General features: G+C 46.2%; 2 protein-coding genes across 7 annotated transcripts in view; one reads left to right on the forward strand and one right to left on the reverse strand.

The window, feature by feature from the left end:
• cUnh18orf63 (chromosome Un C18orf63 homolog) overlaps positions 1-14,489 on the reverse strand; it is a 33,960-nt gene extending 19,471 nt beyond the window's left edge. For 4 of the 5 annotated variants that reach the window (XM_084458419.1, XM_084458420.1, XM_084458418.1 and 1 more), the window contains exons 1-13: positions 13,914-14,489; positions 12,405-12,536; positions 12,161-12,239; positions 10,670-10,726; positions 10,449-10,560; positions 5,854-5,895; positions 5,541-5,617; positions 5,280-5,380; positions 4,947-5,043; positions 3,890-3,975; positions 3,270-3,450; positions 2,125-2,883; positions 1,885-1,962 (exon numbers count right to left, since the gene is read on the reverse strand). In XM_084458419.1, coding sequence (XP_084314545.1) covers positions 1,885-1,962; positions 2,125-2,883; positions 3,270-3,450; positions 3,890-3,975; positions 4,947-5,043; positions 5,280-5,380; positions 5,541-5,617; positions 5,854-5,895; positions 10,449-10,560; positions 10,670-10,726; positions 12,161-12,239; positions 12,405-12,535 — 1,800 coding nt within the window. In that variant the 5' untranslated portion in view covers position 12,536; positions 13,914-14,489. The remainder of the gene's footprint in view (positions 1-1,884; positions 1,963-2,124; positions 2,884-3,269; positions 3,451-3,889; positions 3,976-4,946; positions 5,044-5,279; positions 5,381-5,540; positions 5,618-5,853; positions 5,896-10,448; positions 10,561-10,669; positions 10,727-12,160; positions 12,240-12,404; positions 12,537-13,913) is intronic. The other variant, XM_084458417.1, reaches the window with a different exon arrangement.
• On the forward strand, positions 13,472-18,409 carry cyb5a (cytochrome b5 type A (microsomal)). Of its 2 annotated transcripts, XM_084458461.1 has the most exons (6): positions 13,472-13,578; positions 13,664-13,809; positions 15,923-16,051; positions 17,425-17,454; positions 17,573-17,607; positions 17,733-18,409. In XM_084458461.1, exons 2-6 carry the CDS (start codon positions 13,675-13,677, stop codon positions 17,815-17,817), a joined length of 414 nt encoding a protein of 137 aa, XP_084314587.1. In that variant the 5' UTR covers positions 13,472-13,578; positions 13,664-13,674; the 3' UTR covers positions 17,818-18,409. The 2 variants fall into 2 exon arrangements, with proteins under 2 accessions (XP_084314587.1, XP_084314586.1); XM_084458460.1 differs by lacking the exon at positions 13,472-13,578 and having other exon boundaries at positions 13,587-13,809.
• The last annotated feature ends 1,917 nt before the right edge of the window (positions 18,410-20,326 follow it).

Raw genomic sequence — 20,326 nt, forward strand, 5'->3', positions numbered from 1 at the left:
GTTCATTGTCTTGTCTTCTATGTTCTACTTTTTGACTTAAATGTTCCCGACAACGACATTGTTGTTTGTTTTACTGGACTGTGTATAGCATGGAATAATATTGTTGTTGTTGTATGTTGTTGTTGTTCAATATGTTTTTGTTACTTGAGCAAGCTAAACATTAATGGCCCCATGTGGGATCAATAAAGTTGTCTGAATCTGAATATGTTGTTTTGTGTCCTCCCAGCCCCAGCTCTAGACACCTGTCCCTCACTAGTCCCACATCACTCCAGTCCCTCTCCACTCCTGGCCCTCTGGCACCCCCCTCTCGTTTCCCCTAGTTTTCCGCCCAGTCCCATTCCCAGTCCCAGCCTCATTCCGTGTTCCCTTCCCTTCCCCTCCCTGCACGTTGTTCCTTGATTGTTATCCCAGAGTATAGCTGTGTTCGGAATCGCTCCCTATTCACTATATAGTGCACTATATAGGGCATCAGCCATTTTGTTTGTAGTGTCCGAATTCTCCACGGAATTTTCGTTCCCTATATAGTCCACTATTTACTACCCACAATTCACCTTGATTTGCAGGGAACAGTGCATGTACCCTACATTTTCTCCATTCCCTAGGTAGTTCACTACATGGTGAACCCTATATAGGGAATAGGGAGTGAGGGAACGAGGGAGCGATTCCCGAACACAGCTTATATATGCCCTCCTGTTTCCTTTGTTCTCTGTCGGTTCGTTGTCTGTTACTGTGTGTTGCTCCTGTAGTTGCTGTTTATTGTGAATAAACCCCCTTTTGAACCAGCGCTGCCTGCTTGGGTCCAGCCTCCACCACCCAACCCTAACAAGCTCGTAATGGAGTTCTATTAGTGGCTAATAAAGCTCTCACGGAAAACATGCCTGGCCTTTCTGTCTTTCACTCTCTCTGTCTCTTCTGTCTGTCTTACTCTCTCTGTGTCTCTCTCTTGCTGTCTTTCTCTTTATTTTGTCTTTCTCTCTCTGTGTCTTTCTCTCTCTCTCTATTGGCCAGAGGGTTTGATGAGGTAAGAGCTGGTAATGGAGTTCTATTAGTAGACTCGAGGAGGAAATCCATTTGGTTTATGTTCTGCTGGTAGGAACAGTGTCTGATGGATGGAGCTACACATCAGCTAGACTAAGCCTGGGCACCGGTCCCCCTCCACACCATCTGTCAGATCCAGTGTAGTAAAGTGGACTTCAAGAAGACATTATTAGTAACACATCTCTACGTTTATGAACAGGTGGAATGTTCTACTGGGGCAGTGAATCAGAGCTGGGCTGAAGGTCCACGTAGAGGAGTGTGATTACAGAGGCAGAGTAACATAGAATGACATCTCCATTCATTCACACTGTGGCGGTGTGTTGGGAGGGGGGCCGGGGGGGGGGTAGCGGGAAAGAAGGAAGGGAAAAAAAGGAAGAATTGAAGAGAGGAATGAAGGGAGGAATGAAGGAAGGAAGGAGAGAAGGGATGTAGGGAGGAGGGAAGGGATGAAGGGAGGAGGGAAGGAAGGAAGGGAGGAAGAACAGAAAGATGGAAGGGGTGAAGGAATGAAGGAAGGAAAGAGAGGAGGGATGAAGAAGAAGGAAGGGAGGGAGGAAAGAGTGAAGGAAGGAAGGACAGCATGAAGAAAGGAAGGATGGAATGTATGAAGGAAGGGAGGAATGGAGGAAGGAAGGGAGGGAGGAAGGAAGGGAGGAAAGAGGGATGGGTTAAAGGGAGCAAGGAAGGAAGGAAGGAAAGAAGGAAGAAACAAGGATGGAAGGGATGAAGGAAGAGAGGAATGAAGGGAGAGAGGAGGAAAAGCCATCTGGGTGCAGTATATTCAGGTTGCACTATTGGGCCTGTGTGTGTGTGTGTGTGTGTGTGTGTGTGTGTGTGCGTGTGTACCTGGTTGCTCCTGGCACACTTCTCCACATCAACATCTTTGACCTTGGCTTTCTTAGCCTTCGACTCGAACCAGTCTCCCTGATGCACGGAAAAGAAACATCAATGACTGAACTGACTCATCTGCTACAGACCTGATAAGACTGTCAAGGGAGGGTGTGTGTGTGTGTGTGTGTGTGTGTGTGTGTGTGTGAACTCCCTGGCTAGGCTAGTAAACAGAGCAAAAGGAACCAGGAGCATCACCCCTCTGTTGCTGGGGATATCAGAGGGCCCCATGGGCCGTGGTGGAGGTGGAGGAGTGGGGTGTGGTGGAGGTGGAGGAGTGGGGTGTGGTGGTCCTCCAGCCCCAGAAACCCTCTCTCTGCCTGGGGGAACTGGCTGACTCTGGCTGGGCAGTTGGCCCATGGCGGAGCGTGGGTGGAGCCCCTTGGTCCCGGGTGGACGAGGTGTGAATCGCGGGGCGGAGGTCGGAGGAGGAGGACGGGGGGACTCCTGGGGGTACTTAGAGGAGGAGGAGGAGAACAGGGAGGAGGGGATGGAGGAGGAGAAAGCGGGAGCCGGTCTCTTCTGGCCTACGGAGGGTGCTCCAGCCTGGCGTTTCTGCGCCAGCAGCTGGGTGACGTTGACGTGTGTGGTCAGACCCTTGTTCCTGAAGATGGGCACCATCTTAGATACGGCCTGGCTGGGATGGCCGGACGGCGGGGGTCTGCTGGGGGGAGGGGGGGCAGAGGAGGGGTAGAGAGAAGTGGAGGAGGAGGAGGAGGAAGACAGAGAAGGTGTCCAGCCTCTCCCAGGTGCCCAGCCCCGGTGCGGGCGGGACCCCGGGCTGGCGTGGAGGTTCTCCTGGGTTCTGGCCTGGCTGGCGTCGCCCTGGGACTGGGTCGGGTGCTGAGCTCCACACTGGGTGGAGGAGGGGCGGGGAGGGCGAGCAGCGGGCAGCTGGGTCAGCGCCGGGTGGCTGGAGGACTTGGTGGTCAGGTTGAGAGGTCTGCCACTGGACATCTGGACAACACGGGGACGGAGGAAGAGAGCGTCTCTGAGTGTGCTGGAGACAGAATACATGCAGCAATAGAAGACACAAACTGGAGCAGGTGAAGAAAGAGAGAGTGTGTGTGTGTATGTGAGAGTGTGTGTGTGTCTATGTGAGAGAGAGTAAGAGAGAGAGTGTGTGTGTATGTGAGATTGAAAGTGTGTGTGTATGTGAGAGATAGAGTGAGAGAGAGTTTGTGGTGTATGTGAGAGAGAGAGTGAGAGAGTGTGTGTGTGTGAGCGAGAGAGGTAGCGAGAGAGATTCATAGATTTTTTTTCTGTATGTTTTCAAGGGGTTTTTAATCAACCGCGTGGCAGTGAAACATGCGTGAGCAGCGACCCTAAACGTGTTACAGCACCTGCGCTGTGCTGAGCAGACTGTTGGTGTGGTAGCAGGGCTGGCTGGTCATGCGAGTGAGGAATCCACACACACTCTGCAGCCTGTCTCTCAGGTCGACGGTGAAGGAGCCTAGCACCCCCTGCAGGTCAACCCTGGGACAGCGCTGCACTGGCCCGGCCCTAATGCAGCTCAGAGGATAGCTGGGCGGGAGAGACGTTAAGGAGCTGGAGTCACAGAGTAGGAGAGGAGAGAGGAGGACAGGGGGAAAGAAGGGACGAAAGGAGGGGAGAAGAGAGGAGAGGAGCGGGGAAGAGAAGAACGGAGGGGAGAAGAGAGAAGAGGAGGGGAGAAGAGAAGAGAGGAGGAGAGGGGAGAAGAGAAGAGAGGAGGAGAGAAGAGAGGAGAGGAAAGGAGAAGAGAGGAGGGGAGAAGAGAAGAGGGGAGAAGAGAGGAGGGGAGAAGAAAAGAGAGGAGGGGAGAAGAGAGGAGGAGAGAAGAGAAGAGAAGGGAAGAGAAGAGGGGAGAAGAGAGGAGGGGAGAAGAGAAGAGAGGAGGGGAGCAGAGAGGAGGAGAGAAGAGAAGAGGGGAGAAGAGAGGAGGGGAGAAGAGAGGACTCCCGTGACTGAGGCAGGAGGATACGTGAAGAGTCTCTGTCCCACCAGTTTGAAGTAGACACTGCAGTAGATCACCTCCTCCTCAGCCAGCTGGGGCAGACGGTATCCATACTAGGACCGGAGGGAGGGAGGGAGGGAGAGGGGGGGGGGGGGAGAGAGAGAGAGAGAGGGAGTTAGGAAAAGCTATTAATTCAACATGAGAGTGCTGAGGCAGTATGGAAGCTATAATGGAACACACAAGATCAGAAAAGTAATTAATGTTAGTGTGTGTGTGTGTGTGTGTATGTGCGTGTGTATGTGTGCGTGTCAGGAGGCGAGTTCTGGGTGTAACACCCATCTTGCTGTAATCAGGTCAAGCACCTGGAGGTGAGGACAGGGACTCAATGTCTGGCGTTACGTACGCGCGTACACACACACACACACACACACACACACACACACACACACACACACACACACACACACACACACACACACACACACTCCAATTGATAGCAGGTGCTGGGGTTGAGGCTTTAGTTGTAAATGTTTATTGCATCCTGGAGCAGCATGTTTCTATTTACATGGTAAATGGTAAATGGACTGCACTTATCCAAAGCGCTTTACAATGAAGGCTTCTCGTCCACCCATTCACAAACACATACACACACCAATGGCTGCAGCTGCCATGCAAGGTGCTATTGGGAGCAATTTGGGATTCAGTGTCTTGCCCAAAGACGCTTCGACATGTGGACAGGAGGAGCCGGGATTCGAACCGCCGACCCTACGATCAATGGACGACCCGCTCTACCTCCTGAGCTACAGCTGCCCAAAGAGCATGTTTGGCTGTTTGGGGGTGTGAATGCTGAAGAAGCAAACATCACTCATCAGGCTTCCCTAGTGTTTTTGAGGAAGTAGAGTAATGGGTATTGTAACAGCACTACAGTACCAGTCCTATACCAGACTCAGAAGGTGAGGTGTATTGTACCATGACTACAGTATCAGCAGTGTTGAGGTGTACCAGTACTACAGTATCAGCAGTATTGAGGTGTACCAGTACCAGTAGTACAGTATCAGCAGTATTGCAGTGAGGGGTACAGTACCACGCTGTTCCAGTGGTTCTGCAGGTCAGCGTAGCTCTGGAAGGGGCTCTCTGCAGGCAGCTGGCGGCTGATGCTGATGATCTGACCCCTCTTCATGCTGAAACAAAACATGGAGGGAGCTACACTATCACCATAGAAATGCCTGATCTGGGATAAATACATCTCTTGATGCTTTTCAATACATCATCAGTGATGTTCCTGATATGGTATATTTGATCGTTTCCTTCATAGTTATAGTTTTCCATTGTTTTGAGCATAACATTTGCTGTATACAGTATGTGTGTGATGTCGGTGAACCCTCTCCGCTACCCAAACCCCCTCTAGTACACTGACCTGGGTAAGACGTAGCACCAGTTGTTGTTGGTCTGGACCACACCATCAGGCTGGGAGAGGAAGTTCCTCACCACCAGGGGAGGCAGCTCAAAGTCCTCCAGCTGGACACACAAGACTGAGACTGTGGACTGTGTGTGTGTGTGTGTGTGTGTGTGTGTGTGAGAGAGAGAGAGAGAGAGAGAGAGAGAGAGAGAGAGAAGGAGGAAAGAGAGAGGGGGGTGTGTATGGCATGTGTGTATGTGTTTGTTAAGCATAGCTTACTCTAGCTGGGGGCAGTCTGACAGTGCTGGCCTCCATACTGACACACAGCTGGCTCTCATTGGTGTTCAGCTCCATCACTGACCAGGGAAACACAAGTGTGCACGCAAACACACACACGCACGCACACTGTCAGTCTGGACATCCCCAGAAACAAGCATCTAGCTAGAATAGAGAAAAGAAAAATGTCATGGCAAACTTCGCCCTCTGGGGGATATCTGATGCTACTGTTTTTTATTATTAGCTGAAAATCACCACACATACAACATAGGCTACAGGCTGCGGCTACACACACAACATACACACACACACCTACCAGTAGCGTTGAGCCTCCCAGGTTCAGACAAGAAATCCTTTCCTAGACAGGATCAGAGATGCTTAGGTGATCATAATTCAACCATGCTGAGGAGCTGTTGTTGTTATTGTGGTAACACAGTGACAGTGTCAGACTACTAAAGTGTCCAACAACAGATTGAACAAACTCAAACACTGTATGGTCAGAGATGAAGGTAGAGCTTTGTGTGTGTGTGTGTGTGTGTGTGTGTGTGTGTGTGTGTGTGTGCACGTGTCATGGAATGACCTCCAGCCCCAAGGACAGTGTGGCCTTCCCTCTGTTATCATCAAACATTGACACACCGCTGTGAAAACCAAAAATACAAAAAGGAGGACATTTTCTACTAGATAGTACTGGCAGCCTCTCAGGAGCTCGCTTATAAAACCAAGGTCCTACTGATAGGGCAAAGGCTTCCTTTTCAGGCCTTTTGAGGTCTGGAAGTATTCGACAAACTAGAACTGGTGCTCGGAGAGCACAGACCTCTGCCCATGAATGCATTTTGTGGCTGTGTGCATGCGCTGCAATCATAAGGTCGAGAGCTTTATACAAGTGAAAAGTCTCTGTGACCTTCCCACGTCGAGATATGGCCGTTCAAACCCCCCCACCCTCCCCCCATGGACAATGCATTTTGGCTCCTGTGCCCCAAGTCCGCGGAGTTCCCCTGCTTATTTTTACCCTGGAGAAATAAGTCCAAAAAATGACTGGAGATGAATGGGCAGCCGTGTTTGGGCGGCTCTGTGGGGGGCAGTGCGGTGCACTCCGGGCTCTCCCCCCGCACACCCCAATCCAAACCCTTTGGGGCGAATTCACTAAAGGATTGCGCAGCTTTTCCTGACGCAAAGCCTGTGCAAATAAGTCAAAAATTATGTTTGCTATTCACAAAGCCCTCGCAAAGGGTGAAATACGGTGTTAACTGCGTTGCCTTCGTCATTGCGTTTCTCTGCGCCGGTGTTATTAGCTGATATTTAAATTAGGTAATATGGGCGGAGAATGTTCCCCTTTCTATGCAAATGAACATTTTTGCAAAACCCGCCCAATTCACAAAGATCGGCGCAAATTGCCTCACGCAGTTAAAGTGAAATTAATTGCGTTTTCAGAGACGTGGTGGTATTTAAGCGCAAGGGGTGTGTCGCGGCCAGCCTTTCCGCTGATCATGGCAGCAGTGATTGTTGCGAGGCGAATTCGGCATCGCAATGCCAGGCATGTTGTTCGTGAGAGAATATTTAGAAGAAGGTCACTTTTTGATTTAACACTAGAACCACCGCGGTAGCTGTTTGGACACCAGAGCGCGCAGCTCTTCAGCCAACTGGAGGAAGAAGTCGCGTCTGGGGAGGCTCAGTTGACTATGGGTCTCTCCACCCGTCCCCAAGCTCCCCCAATGAATAATACTTATTTATAATAGCCTACATAGCACGAAACTGTGCGTATAATAGTCTATACGCGAAACTGCGCATTCCCTATAGCTGTTCATTGAACGGCTGGGGGCCGATATAGGTATAAATAAATAAAAACATAGCCTACACAATATTTTTTTTATTTGAATGGTCTTGAAAATATTTTGCTTTTGTATCATAGGTGACGGCAGGTATCATCTTCAGCCATGGATGATGACTCCCGTGCGTAATCCTTCCAACGTTGGAGAGGCGGCGTACAACTGGGCTCACATCAGGACGCGCGGTGTGATTGAGTGCACATTTGGAATCCTGAAAAGCCGTTTAGATGCCTAGATCGTACCGGTGGGGCAATGTTATACACTCCCCCAAAAGTATGCCAGATCATCGTGCTGCAACTTGCATAACATAAAATGACAATTTTTCCTTTGTTCGTCTTTTCAAATCATTCCACCTCCGTTTGCAGTCTTCCGCGTTTACACACACAATTGGCACTGACTGATTGGGAAATTAAACCCCAAATATGATTTTTTGCTGCAGTCGTGATATTTTTTGCGGAAAGCTGTGAGACATGTTTTTGAACCTCGTCCGTGAGGCCTTCAAGTTCGCTGTCTGAAAATCGTATCTTTCTTTTTCTGTCTGCCATCGTCCAATGATATGCATACGAGTTGTATGCGCTGTATGCGCAGTATTTATAGTCATTTCCTATATCAGCAGCAAATTGCACTCAGCCGCAAACACCGAATGGGCGTGTTTGCGCTGGGATATTATTAGCGCAAAGTCTTTAGTGAATAGGTTTTTAAAACGGAGCACATAGCTGGCGCAACTGACGCGCAATGTAATGGTAATTAGCGGGCGCAATTTGCTTTAGTGAATTCGCCCCTTTGTCTCTAGTGCACCCACACAGGGATCTGGCTTCCTTCGTGGATCCAGCCCGTGAGTCGTATCTGTTCCAAAATTGAATGGGTTCTAAGGTGACGCATGCTACACCACTTCACTGAGTTTCATGAAAATCGGTCCAGTACTTTTTTTTAGTACATTTTGCATTATCATGGTCAAAAAATGAATGGTGGTGGATGGCCGGCCGTGTTTGGGCTCGAGCACCCACCCCGAGATTCAGATGGGCTCCAGAATTTAGTTGCGAGTTTCGTGAAAATCAGTCCAGCAGTTTTTGCGTAATCCTAACAGACAAACGCACCGAAAACATTACTGTGGAAAACTCCCTGCAGTGGGACTGACTGAGTGCACGTCACTCCTTATTGAGTTACTGCGCATGTACATTACTTAGTTCGTAGCCAGAGTTTGTTGCTTGAGGTAGTGGTTACCCCCTATGACCTGGGTAATCTACTAAAGTAATTCTAATTTCTACTATTGTGTTTAACTCCCGTGTTTCATATAGATTTCATATTAATCTGGGGTGATCTTTGTGGATCTAAGTGGATGTTTACTCGTACTACCTGTACTATTCGCCTTAATAGGCTGTGTTTATGCTGACTAGTTTACTCCACGATTGTAGCTTAGCTTTGAGACGATCTCTATTTATTACTGCGCCACAGACGGTTCGTATGTCTGTCGGTAGCATTTCATTTGTGGTGTTAGGCCTGATTCATAGTCGACGTAAACAACGTAAGCTACGTTGTGAATGCAAGCTATGTTGTGAACGCAAGCTCCAACATGACTCGAGAGCTTGCGTTCTGTGTTTTGGAAACACAAGGAATTGCACTATTGCTTGCGTCAAGTGACAAATTTCGGCATGACACACGCAAGGACGCAACGAGACCTTGCGTGGCCTTGCGAAGCTTGCGTTGCTTGTGCTTATGTAGTTTGCGTTGACTATGAATCCGCCCTTAGACCGCCACCGTGTGGCCTTTATGCGTAACAGCACTGTTGTCAGTCTATTTAGTGTTATTTATTTCTCAGGCTGTTATTTGTACAATACACTTATTGTACTACTGTTTATCTCTCCTTCACAGGAAACCATACACACATTCACAATTGTACGGATCTCTTTGAGTAATAAACAAGTTGAATGAAGTCCAGAGATTGAAGACTCTTTCTAACCAAAGAGGATAGCCAGATGATTACCACCAGACAATACAGCTACACGCGCACTATCCTTCACAATTACCTCTCGCCCTGAGCTGTCGCTAGGGCGGAGGTAACTAGGATGTTTTAAATCCAATTTTCCTTTAATTCCAGATATCCCTGGAGTCCCCAGTCCCCCTCCTCCTCTGAGTGAAGGTTAAGACAACGTGCAGACTGACAGGGCGAGGCTGGAGCGCTGCCCTATCACCTGAGTTACTGCTGAAACACAGTCAACCCAAAAGGCATTAGCATGATTGTAATGCATACATGCATACATACTGTATGTTTGTACTTGGAAACTGAAAATACAGTTTTTGCAACTGGCTCTGGATAAAGATGTGTCTTAACTTGAGTGACTGACTACTTTAGCGTATAGTAATCTTTTTTATATATATATATATATATATATATATATCCTCCGTATCTATTAAAGTAGGTCTAAGGTTAAGGTGGAGTGCTCTGACAGAGAACAAGAGAGTGGGAGAGAGAGAGAGAGAAGGAGAGAGGGAGAGAAGGAGAGAAAGAGCGAGAGAGATAAAGAGGGAGAGATTGCAATTGACCTTTGTAACCACTGAAAGAAAAGTCTGAAGGAGGGCTACATTAGGTCAAAAAGCTCATAAAGTACACACTAGCTGTTACAGTACTTAAGCATTGAATGCAGCAGTTGCTCACACAACAACTTCCTCTCGGGGATAAATAAAGTACCTATCTATCTAACCATCTCGCTACAGTGAACTTGAATGAACAGTTTGAATCATTCTGTGTGAAAGTGTTCATTCTAAAATTACATGAACTGAGGAGGCCAATTCTGAGATCCTAGTCTCCTCTATAGGGATAAAATTATCAGTGAAGCTCTTTGGTCATTAAATCTATATTGTCTTTGGTCTTCATTATATGACCCAAGAGTACACCAATCAACAAGTTTACAATAATAGCATGTCTGTTTTCATTATAACCAACTCACTCTCTCTTCCACATAGCTGCTGCATACAGTATGGCAGCAACATACTGAAGCTTCTCATTGCTCAATGTAAAGCATAAGAATATACTGTACCACTGACTTGTGTTGTGCTGTGTGATCGTCAGGTCTAGGCGACCTACCAGCTATGAGGAAGCTTCCTGCCTTGTTCCAGCTGGGAGCCAGTCTGGCAGTCAGGGAGTAGGACAGACAGACCTGGAGGATACCAGGGGCGACTCTCTGAGGGGTGGCCATCTAGAGACACACACACACACAGACGTTATGCATACACAGAGGGACGTTTTTAACGTCAGCGTATGGTTTCTATTCCTGATCAACTGTAACAAACCTTACACCAACTCACCTGGAGGTTGTGTCTCTGTACATAAGTTTGTACCAAGCCTTTCTTGAAAAAGGTTATCTGAAATGACAGTGGGGAATTAAGCAATAACAACAATTGGCAGCAATTGGAGAGAGACCCCACGCTATGCATGACACAAGAGTGAGGTACTTCTCCAGTCAGACCGCAAAGAGAGAGGGAGTGAGAGAGAGAGAGAGAGAGAGAGAGAGAGAGGGAGAGGGAGAGGGAGAGGGAGAGGGAGAGGGAGAGGGAGAGGGAGAGGGAGAGGGAGTGGTAGAGTGGATACACAATGAAGATACGCTGGCTGTAATGTTATGCTGCTAATGGAATAATGTGTTTCTAACGGTTATCCAAGAGCACCTGTCTGCAGTTCTCCACTCTGGGGTCGCTTCCAGTGAAGCTTCACTGTGAGGATGGGAAGTAACAAACACATTTTTTGTAAAAAAAAAAAAAAAATGGGGGGGGGGGGGGGTAATTTAACGAGGCCCCTGTAATTTTGGGAGATATTATGCCGGTAGGTTACCTCGCATAAAACAGCAATTACAAATGAAACAAAGATGGAGAAATTGGAGGCAATAGTTGTGCAGTGATGATTAGGGATCAATGAGACTAGCTAACTCAGTCGGTTGAGCCGTCATATCTTTGATTGTCCATAGAAGTTTAACTCTTTCATTGTGTGTGTGTGTGTATGTGTGTGTGTGTGTGAGAAAGTTGCAAGGTTTCGCTTCGGTCCAGATAGAATGTTTGGAATGCAGACCAGCTATTTTGATTCACAGGAAGTCTTCGCAGGGGAAGTGTACACACGCACACATGCAAATCTTCTATACGCAACCCACACACTTTCAACTGTACACACATAAACACTTCCAGCTCATAAGATAGATCGTCACGCAAGATTAGAATGCCGTTGGCAAGAGCTTCTTGAAAAAGATGACTGTCTGAATAACCTTCTGAATATCTTGGCTGGCTCACTGATGGACTGACTGAATAAATGACTGAATAACTGACTGGCTGGCAAAGTGGTTGGTTGACTGACTGACTGACTGGTTGGTTGGTTGGTTGACTGACTGACTGGCTGAATGAATGACTGAGTACTGTCTGTAATGCAAATTTCACTGAATTCCACCCACAGCAGCACTAGGGACTGGTTCTAGTCATGTAGCACAAGTCATTATGTGAACCCCTACAGGGTTCATAGCAGCCTAGACATAATCTCTCTCTCTGTGTGAGGAGACTGAGCTAGTCTTGTGACAGCAGCGTAGCATGACAAGTCCTCCCTCCCCTACCAAGCGGAGCAGAGGGGAAGAGAGCAGCACAGAGCACAGCAGGCTGTTACACATAATGCCAGATTCAGCTGTGATTATGATAGTCATGAGTGTCATTATGCAACCCCTTCCTCAGTGTTCATTGTCTATTTCAGGTGATCTACCACAGATTGAATCAAACAATGCTGTTGAGCTAGTATCAATGTTCTGGTATCTATGCTCGACTCACGGCCATAACCACGATGATCTCTCCACAAGAATCAAATACAGGAGACGCCACTATGTCCGAGTACAGCAACAACAACTCTCTGGAAGGAGAGGAGACAATGAGAAAAGTGTGTTAAACTATAATATTTACCAATCCTATATACATAAACAAAGGGAAAAGTGAATCTGTAAATGTACTGTTAAATCTAGTCTCCCTTCCCCATCTCACTAGTTTCAGACAGGGAGAAAGACAGAATCTATCTCACCGGCAGGTCTTCATCTGTGTGTTCCTCAGCTCTCCTGAATCCCTGGCCTGCACACTCAGGATCACACTGCACAACTTCCTGAAGTCTGGCAGGCTGACGAAGAATAGAGACTGCTCCATCACTCCACTCATCCTAAATGAGAATGAATGAGATATAGAAGGGAGAGAAAAACAATGGATGGATGAATGGGTTCTGGAACAATAGTTCTATCCTACATAATCTGAAATAAGTAGCTAGGTTATCATCAAGGAACTGCTACTCCGATTCTCCTACTATTGCTGTCATCCTCTGCCACTGTGGCTATGTCCAATATTTATTATTAACTAGGCCTGTGCTGCTGGCTAACAAAGCTGACTCACCTGTTTACAAGTGGTTACAAACTGGCCTTTCCTTAGAAATGTAATTAGCTCGTTAGCTTGCTAGCCTAGCTTGTTCTGACTTCACCGTCGATATGTTAATTCACTATTTTCTAGGCCCCAGTCTACTTCCTACCATCCCATTGTAAAACAGTGTGGCAATATTCTTATAAAAGCAGCCAAAAACGTTCTTTCTAGCTATAGGCTGATATAAATATTTTGCTAGCTAGCTCCACAATAACAATAAAAAATCGAACGTCTCTTTCCCGCCACGCACATTTGCAATTCTGCGCGAGCTCCTAGATGAACAGTGAGCACTCCGGCTGCGACTGCAGATGCATGCGTGCGTGTGCGTGTTGTTGTGGCCACTCATTCCCGTGCGTGTATTTGTGTGTTCACTACCGTGTGGCGAATAAAAGACCCTCGAGGTCTTGAATTAAACCCCCCCAAAAAGTAGCCTACAGTGTGACGTGCTAGAATTAACTGTGTGAGAAGCTGGCGATAATAGTTAGTACTAGGCTATAGGTTTATATCCAAGGTATTTGGTATTAGCCCCGTTGCTTAGCAATATAACGTCATTTATCCCGCATCGCGTGAGAAATCGGTTCTCATCTGATGAACTTATGTGAACTTTAGCCCAGTTGTTGCACCGCCCCCAGTCTAGCGATGTGTGGTCAAGGGCAGACTGGCATGGCAGTCCACCAATAAGAAGGCGTCAAAGAGAAGGTAAGCAACCAAGTAACCAATCACTGCAGTCTTTTTATCCGGGAAAGGCGGTTCCTGGGTCGTGACTACTGCAATTGAAATTTTGGATTAATGTGAGTAAACTCTGCGGAAGTTCACATCGAGATATTTCTGAGATTGTAACATAAATCGTTTGACACATTCGCCTCTACTCGGTAGGCTACGTCTAAATGGAAACAAAGGAGGAGAACGATGAAGCGGTCAAATACTACCGATTGACGGAAATCGAGGAGAGGAATACGTTCAAGTCTACATGGATAATCATAAACCACAAAGTCTACGATGTTACGAAATTTCTAGAAGAGGTGAGACATATTTAGGGGATTTTATTTGTAGCATAGCGATCGCAACTTGTGCAGTTGTGAACTGTCAACAGCAGGCAAACTAACTAATGGTGTTGTTTTCTTACTTATTGCACTAATGTTGAAAACAAAAATGGTGATACAACACCGACTATGTATTGAAATAAACCAGAACCACGCAGCAGTGGGGGAACCCATTACTGGGTTCGATTAGCGGGTAACGCTCGCTGCCCTCACCTTTTTCTTTAAACATGTGTGGTACGCGTCAGAGGTCAGGCCACACACACACACACACACACACACACACACACACACACACACACACACACACACACACACACACACACACACACACACACACACACACACACACACACACACACACACACACACACACACACACACACACCAAGTCTATGTCACAATGAATGGTCCCTGGCAGGGGGTATACCGGGGTATGGCCCCGAATAGGCAAGGCAAGTTTATTTGTATAGTACATTTCAGCAACAAGGCAAATAAAAGTGGTTTACACGAGCATCATGACAAAGTGCAACACATAAAAGGTCATTCTTTCATCACTCCTCTCTTTATCACATACTGAAACCTTCTCTCTCTCCACTCACTTGACTTGCGTACAATGTCCTTCTGTATAGTTGCTCGCTGGCTTTTCACCAGTGCTTCAAACATCCTTTCTGAGCAAGGGACCACATCAGCTGTCAGTGGCCTACAGTTGTGTCACTAGGCACACCTTGGACCAGGGCTAAGATTGTGTCAGCATGACGGGACACTTTTCTGGACCCCCCAGGTATCCCCACCCACACAGAATTCATAGTTCTTATAAGCAGAACTATAACCTAAAACCATCAGCAACCTACAGTAAAAAATGACCCTATGTCACTTCATTCTTGCTATTAGGCAACACATTTATTACCATGCAAACCAGTATGAGCCAAACAACTTAAACAACAAACATCTTTATTGATCACACAATGAGACACACACACACACACACACACATCACACTGTGTAGGCAGCAATGCATGCTGCATGTTTTTCATATTGGGTTCTTTACTTCTTTTTTGCTGCATGCTTTTCATATTGGCTTCTTTATGGGGAAAACCCGTTGCTACATGCAAACTCCACACAGAAAGACCCAGAGGCCCTCTTGCTGTGAGGCGACAGTACTAGGTACTGCGCCAACGTGCCGCAGTTGATATTGGGGTTCAGTGCTCAAGGACACTTAAGCATATAGCCAAGAGCTGGGATCAAACCGGGGACCTTTCAATCCCCAGCCGGCCACTCTACCCCCTGAGCTACGTGCCGGGAGGTAGTGCCAGGTTATGTGAACCCCTGCCTTCCCTGTGTATAGTTCAGCTGAGGACAGTGGCCCACAAGACACACTTATGAAACACACTACTGTACTGTAACTCTAACCCATTAACACTAACTTCTCTAGCCCTGCCAAACACACAGTGACATGGGACTGGGCACAGACTTACTGACTTGTTTTATATTTTACTGCCAATAAATTAAGCTACTGACAACTTTACGCTAACCTCCCCTTTAGTCATATACAGGCTTTATGGCAATTATTAATTTACACCACTCTGCAGAGTTAACCATGATCCTTGAACCCCAGCGTTTGACCCAGAGAACATTTTGTAATTTTACGTAATCTATCTCACCATTAATTAAACAAAGGAAATTTGTTTTTTCTGTGTGGCAACCTTGAATTTTGGACTTGGGCTGCGTTCCAAATCGCATAGTTCCATACTATATAGTATGGCAAAAAAGGATGCAGTACGTCCCAATAAATAGTATGCCACATGCAGTATGGCAAAAATACCAGGATGTCCTATTAGATGCGGTCGTATTTTGCAGTATGCAAGCCAGCAAACTTTTCTGACTATTCTGACCCACAGTCCATTGCACAGCAGAAATTACACCACATGTGCGAGTCGCAACAGCTGTGGATGTATGTCACTTTATGGACTGCGATGGACGTGGGGAAATTTCAAGGCGCAATGTTATGACAAAGTGGTACTGTAAATCATCTTTAAAATCCAATTTTGATTTGATTGATGTGTGTGGTTTGATTACCCATCATGCCTTACAGCACCCAGGTGGCGAGGAGGTGTTGCGTGAGCATGGGGGTGGCGATGCCACAGAGAGCTTCGAGGACGTGGGCCACTCCACAGACGCCAGGGAGATGTCCGCTTCCATGGTCATTGGAGAACTGCATCCAGTAAGAGAGAGTTGAGATGTACAGTAGGGCACACACACGGGCACACACACACACACACACACACACACACACACACATACACACGCATCTATCCCTCTCCTTTCTCAGTATGTCTGAATGTTTAGGCTGTGGAGAAAATTATAGCATCCAGGCCTAGAGACAAACACATAACACAATAGCTGTTGTTGTTGGAGTGTTCAACCCTCACACACACACACACACACAGACACACACACACCTTTATGTACCGCTTATTATAATATTCCAGGTGTCATCTGTGTGTCCTGGAACAGGCAGTAATCTGACTGACTGTTTGGTTTATTATTGCTGGAGGAGACTGGATTGTTGCCGTTTTCCTTCAACAGCTCTAATGTATGTGTTGCCTTGGTGCTATGAGAGACAGTCTGTATGCGTTCACAACATAGTGTGAGTCTAGATACTGCCCCATTGTCCTGCCACACACAGACAACAGCTCAGGTGACACACAGGAACTGTGTTTGTGTGCGTGTGTGTGTGTCAGTGTGTTTCATCATCCTGCTGTGGTAATATTGATGTATATAAAAACATTGCACATACAGCAACACATTGTACACACTGATATACACGCACCGCATACCATTTTGTATTTATTTTGTCATTTGCACTGCCCTGTCTAGTCCGTACACCCTATCTTACGTTGTCTACCCATCAGTGTGATGCACCAACCGACCAGAACAAATTCCTAGTATTTGTAAAAACCTATCTGATGATAAAACTGATTCGGATTGAGGAGCAGAATAGTCCACTCAGTTCTAGGTACTGGTGGTCTCATCTGTGGTAGACCATGCAGCTGCAGTGAATAGACCGTCTTCCTCTCCCTTTCTCTTTCTCTTCCTCCTTCCTCAACCCCTCTCCACGCTGGGTCTAAACTAGTCTCTCTTCAGACTCAAATATTATGTTGAATCGCTGCGCTCTGCATACTACATAATAGAGTCTGTGCCACTTCGCCCAAGCTGGTATTCTGAGGTCATATCGACTGGTCAAAATTGAAAGAGTGACAGGTCATAGCAGCAAATAAGAGACGCTAGCCCAGGTTAGATGGGCGGGGCATATCTATGGGTGGGGACGCCTGATCGCGAAAGTCGTTACTGATTGGTGTTGCTGGGATTCCTGTGAAACCAATGAGTTGCCAGGATTTGAACACCAGATTTTTGCATGAAGTGTCCCAGACACATAGAGAGATCTGCAGCATGCTTTTAAGGGTTGATTGACTGCCAGCTCTCATATGATAAACAACCTCTCTCTCTCTTTCACATCCTCTCTACTCCCACCACTTTCTCTGTCTCCTCCCCCATCTCTCTCTCTCCTTCTCCATCCCTCTCTCCCTGTTGTAGGAAGACAGAGAAAAGATCGCCAGACCTACAGTAAGCTAAACTACATCTCCAAAGTTACAGTTTGATATCTATCAGTTTGATATGTATCAATATTTCACTTCATTCAGTTCAATCAGGCCTCTTTTTTCCTTTCCCCCCTGTTCTACAGGAATTGTTTGTGAAGACTGTTAACGAAGCCCCCAGGTACTTCAGAGCTCCTCGCCCGATTTTGTTTCTGCATTCTGATTCAGAATACGTCATTGTCTATTTGCGTGATACAGAACTGTCTTATCTCATGTCTGATTTGCTGCTGTTCCTCTCCCCGCCAGTATCTGGAGCGCCTGGTTGATCCCATGCCTGGCCGCCACCATTGTCACATTGATGTACCGCATGTACATGGCAGAGGAGCAGTGACATCCTCCAGTGCCACCACCACCGCCTGTCGATGACACAGGTGTACAGGCGGAAAGTTATAGCAGCGGATAAGGGAGCCCTATGGTGCAGGCTTATCCAATCCTGGCCTTGGAGAGAGTTCCAGCCAATCAATAACCCGGACACCTTTGCTGACCACTTGTCTAGCCACTACCGCACCTGATATAGACCAGGACTAAAGCCATGCACAGAAACAAGCCCTAGGCTTCAGCGTCTTCAGTAGATGTGAACGTATCAGACAGAGATGAGCAACATGGCATTCTCCTAGTCTGTCAAAAGGCAAGGTGGAGCTTTTTACCATACAGTTTCCATACATTCCAGCTCCTCTTAATTCTTAGAGACTAGGGGCTAGGGGTTGTTTCTGGACAGGGCCCAGAATTAAGGAACACTGCTTGTTGTGATGTCACTACAGTCTTTTGGAATGTAGGTTACACAGTTTACAGGCAGAACTACAGTACCCAGGATTAATTTAATGCTATTGATCCAATCACATGTAAGTGACATGTTAATGAAGACATTTCCTGTTTTGTTTGTCATATCTTGTTCATGCTGAGATAAAAATATTGATACTGTGTATTATTGAACTTGTATTTACAGTAGATACATTTAGAGCATTTAGAGTAGTATATATCCAGATATAATAGAAAGGTAATGAGAATATACAATTAAAATACGTACTTGCATTTCTGTAATACTATAGTACTATTGCGCTGTCTTGACTTGGAAGCAGAGGCTTATAGGATAACATGTCATCCAACATATTGCCATATATGGATGACATAGAAAGTCCACTTCTTCCTCATCCTAATCTGGGCTGAATTTGTTTCCAATTTTTATAGACCAAGCAACAGAGCAAGCTTTCATCATCAGGTCGTCCACAGACGGGCCTCGCATCTTTGTCTCTAGTTATCCCGGTCCTCCATACACCTTGTCATCTCATCGGATGTCTCCACTTCCGCATCCGTCTTAATTGTGTCCACGAATGTTTTGGTAGGACGTCCTCGCGACTTGCGTCCGTGCCATGGAGATGGCTCCCATAACACCAGCTTGCTGGCCGGAAGCTCACGGTGTCTGTAGCAGTGCCCAGCCAGCCTCATGCTTCCCACTCACCCATGGCCTCTCAGCTATAGAGCTGCTAAACACTATTGGAACACTTACGTCTGAGGAAATGCATTGATTACCTATGATTATTCAGTTAAAAAAATAAAAATTAAGTGCAGGAAAACGTGCAAAATGCCATTATTATGCAATGTTATTGCACAATATCATCACCAAGCATGAGCTAAATGAAACATCAGACCAGCACCAAACAATGTATGTAGTTTTGTAGTGTGAGAGCTTTGTCTAACAGCAATGGGCCCACTGTGTTGGGCTGAAGGTTAGGTTAGTCAACTTTCCATATTAGAATGTAAGCAGGCTCTACCAAACACTTCAGAGACATTTAGTGTATGTTTATGTATGACTAGTAGTTTGGAACCTGCATAGTAAACATATCAGTGGTAGGTTTGGTTTAACAAGACCAAACTTGCACTGTTTTTAGACTGAGTTATTACAATAGCCCTGGTGTGATTGACCCCTGACTACACAATGTGTGTTGTTTTAAATTGAGAATGCACCCTGGATTCCCTCCTGCTTCATGTTGCTAGTCTGAAGAGGGGGGAGACTCACCACTTCTAGCCTACTGTTATGTGTCTCAGAGTCACTTCAGTCAGTGTAGGCCTACAGCTTTTTGTTTTTACAATAACACACTTTTTAGGGACTGTAAACTTTAAGTTCACCTTATTGTGAGAAAGAAAATAATTTGAAATCACAATTGACAATGTCCCTGTGTGTCACTGGGTTTAGCAATTTCACCAACCTATTGCTGCAAATATAAAATAAGATCTCCACCTAGTGGACATAATGGCGATAATATTTAGATTCATATCATGTTGAGACGCATGATTTGACTGCGCCACACTGATTGGCCTACAGCTCTTGCCTTGAAAGTTGGCTATAAGTGCTAAAAAAAAAAAAATGTTACAGTAACAACATCTGTCAATAAAAGTAGCCTAGGCCACAGTTTTTTCACCTTGGTAAAAATGAGGAACAGACACCACACGCACTGGAAATTACATTCCCAGAAAGTCACTGCTGTGACTACATAATGACACAACCTCATGTTGTCACGTTTTAACATTTATTAACTAGACCTGACTATCCGGAATTAACATTACAGATATCAACAACCTTTTTTGGGGGGACTATAATCACATTTTGACTAGTCAGAATTTTTATTCAAGATATCTATAACGTCATCCTGACTAGTCAAAACGACAGCTAGAGATATCTATAACTCAGCTGTGACTAGTTAAAACTCATTTTAGATAGTCTACAATATCTGCAACGTTATTTCGCCTAGTAGATTCAAACTACTTTTGCCATTCATGTGTAGCCTACGGGGTACGTCATTACGTACCATTACGTTGTCTCGGATCATTTTCTTTACAAA

Source organism: Borostomias antarcticus (assembly GCF_949987555.1).
Source record: "Borostomias antarcticus genome assembly, chromosome: 2".
Taxonomy (NCBI): Eukaryota; Metazoa; Chordata; class Actinopteri; order Stomiiformes; family Stomiidae; genus Borostomias; species Borostomias antarcticus.

Bases quoted from the DNA above. Each gene is read 5' to 3' on its own strand.
- cyb5a (XM_084458461.1), top strand. From the start codon at position 13,675: ATGGAAACAAAGGAGGAGAACGATGAAGCGGTCAAATACTACCGATTG. The intron at 13,810-15,922 runs GTGAGACATATT...CATGCCTTACAG, and splicing joins TTACGAAATTTCTAGAAGAG to CACCCAGGTGGCGAGGAGGT. The intron at 17,608-17,732 runs GTACTTCAGAGC...TCTCCCCGCCAG, and splicing joins ACTGTTAACGAAGCCCCCAG to TATCTGGAGCGCCTGGTTGA.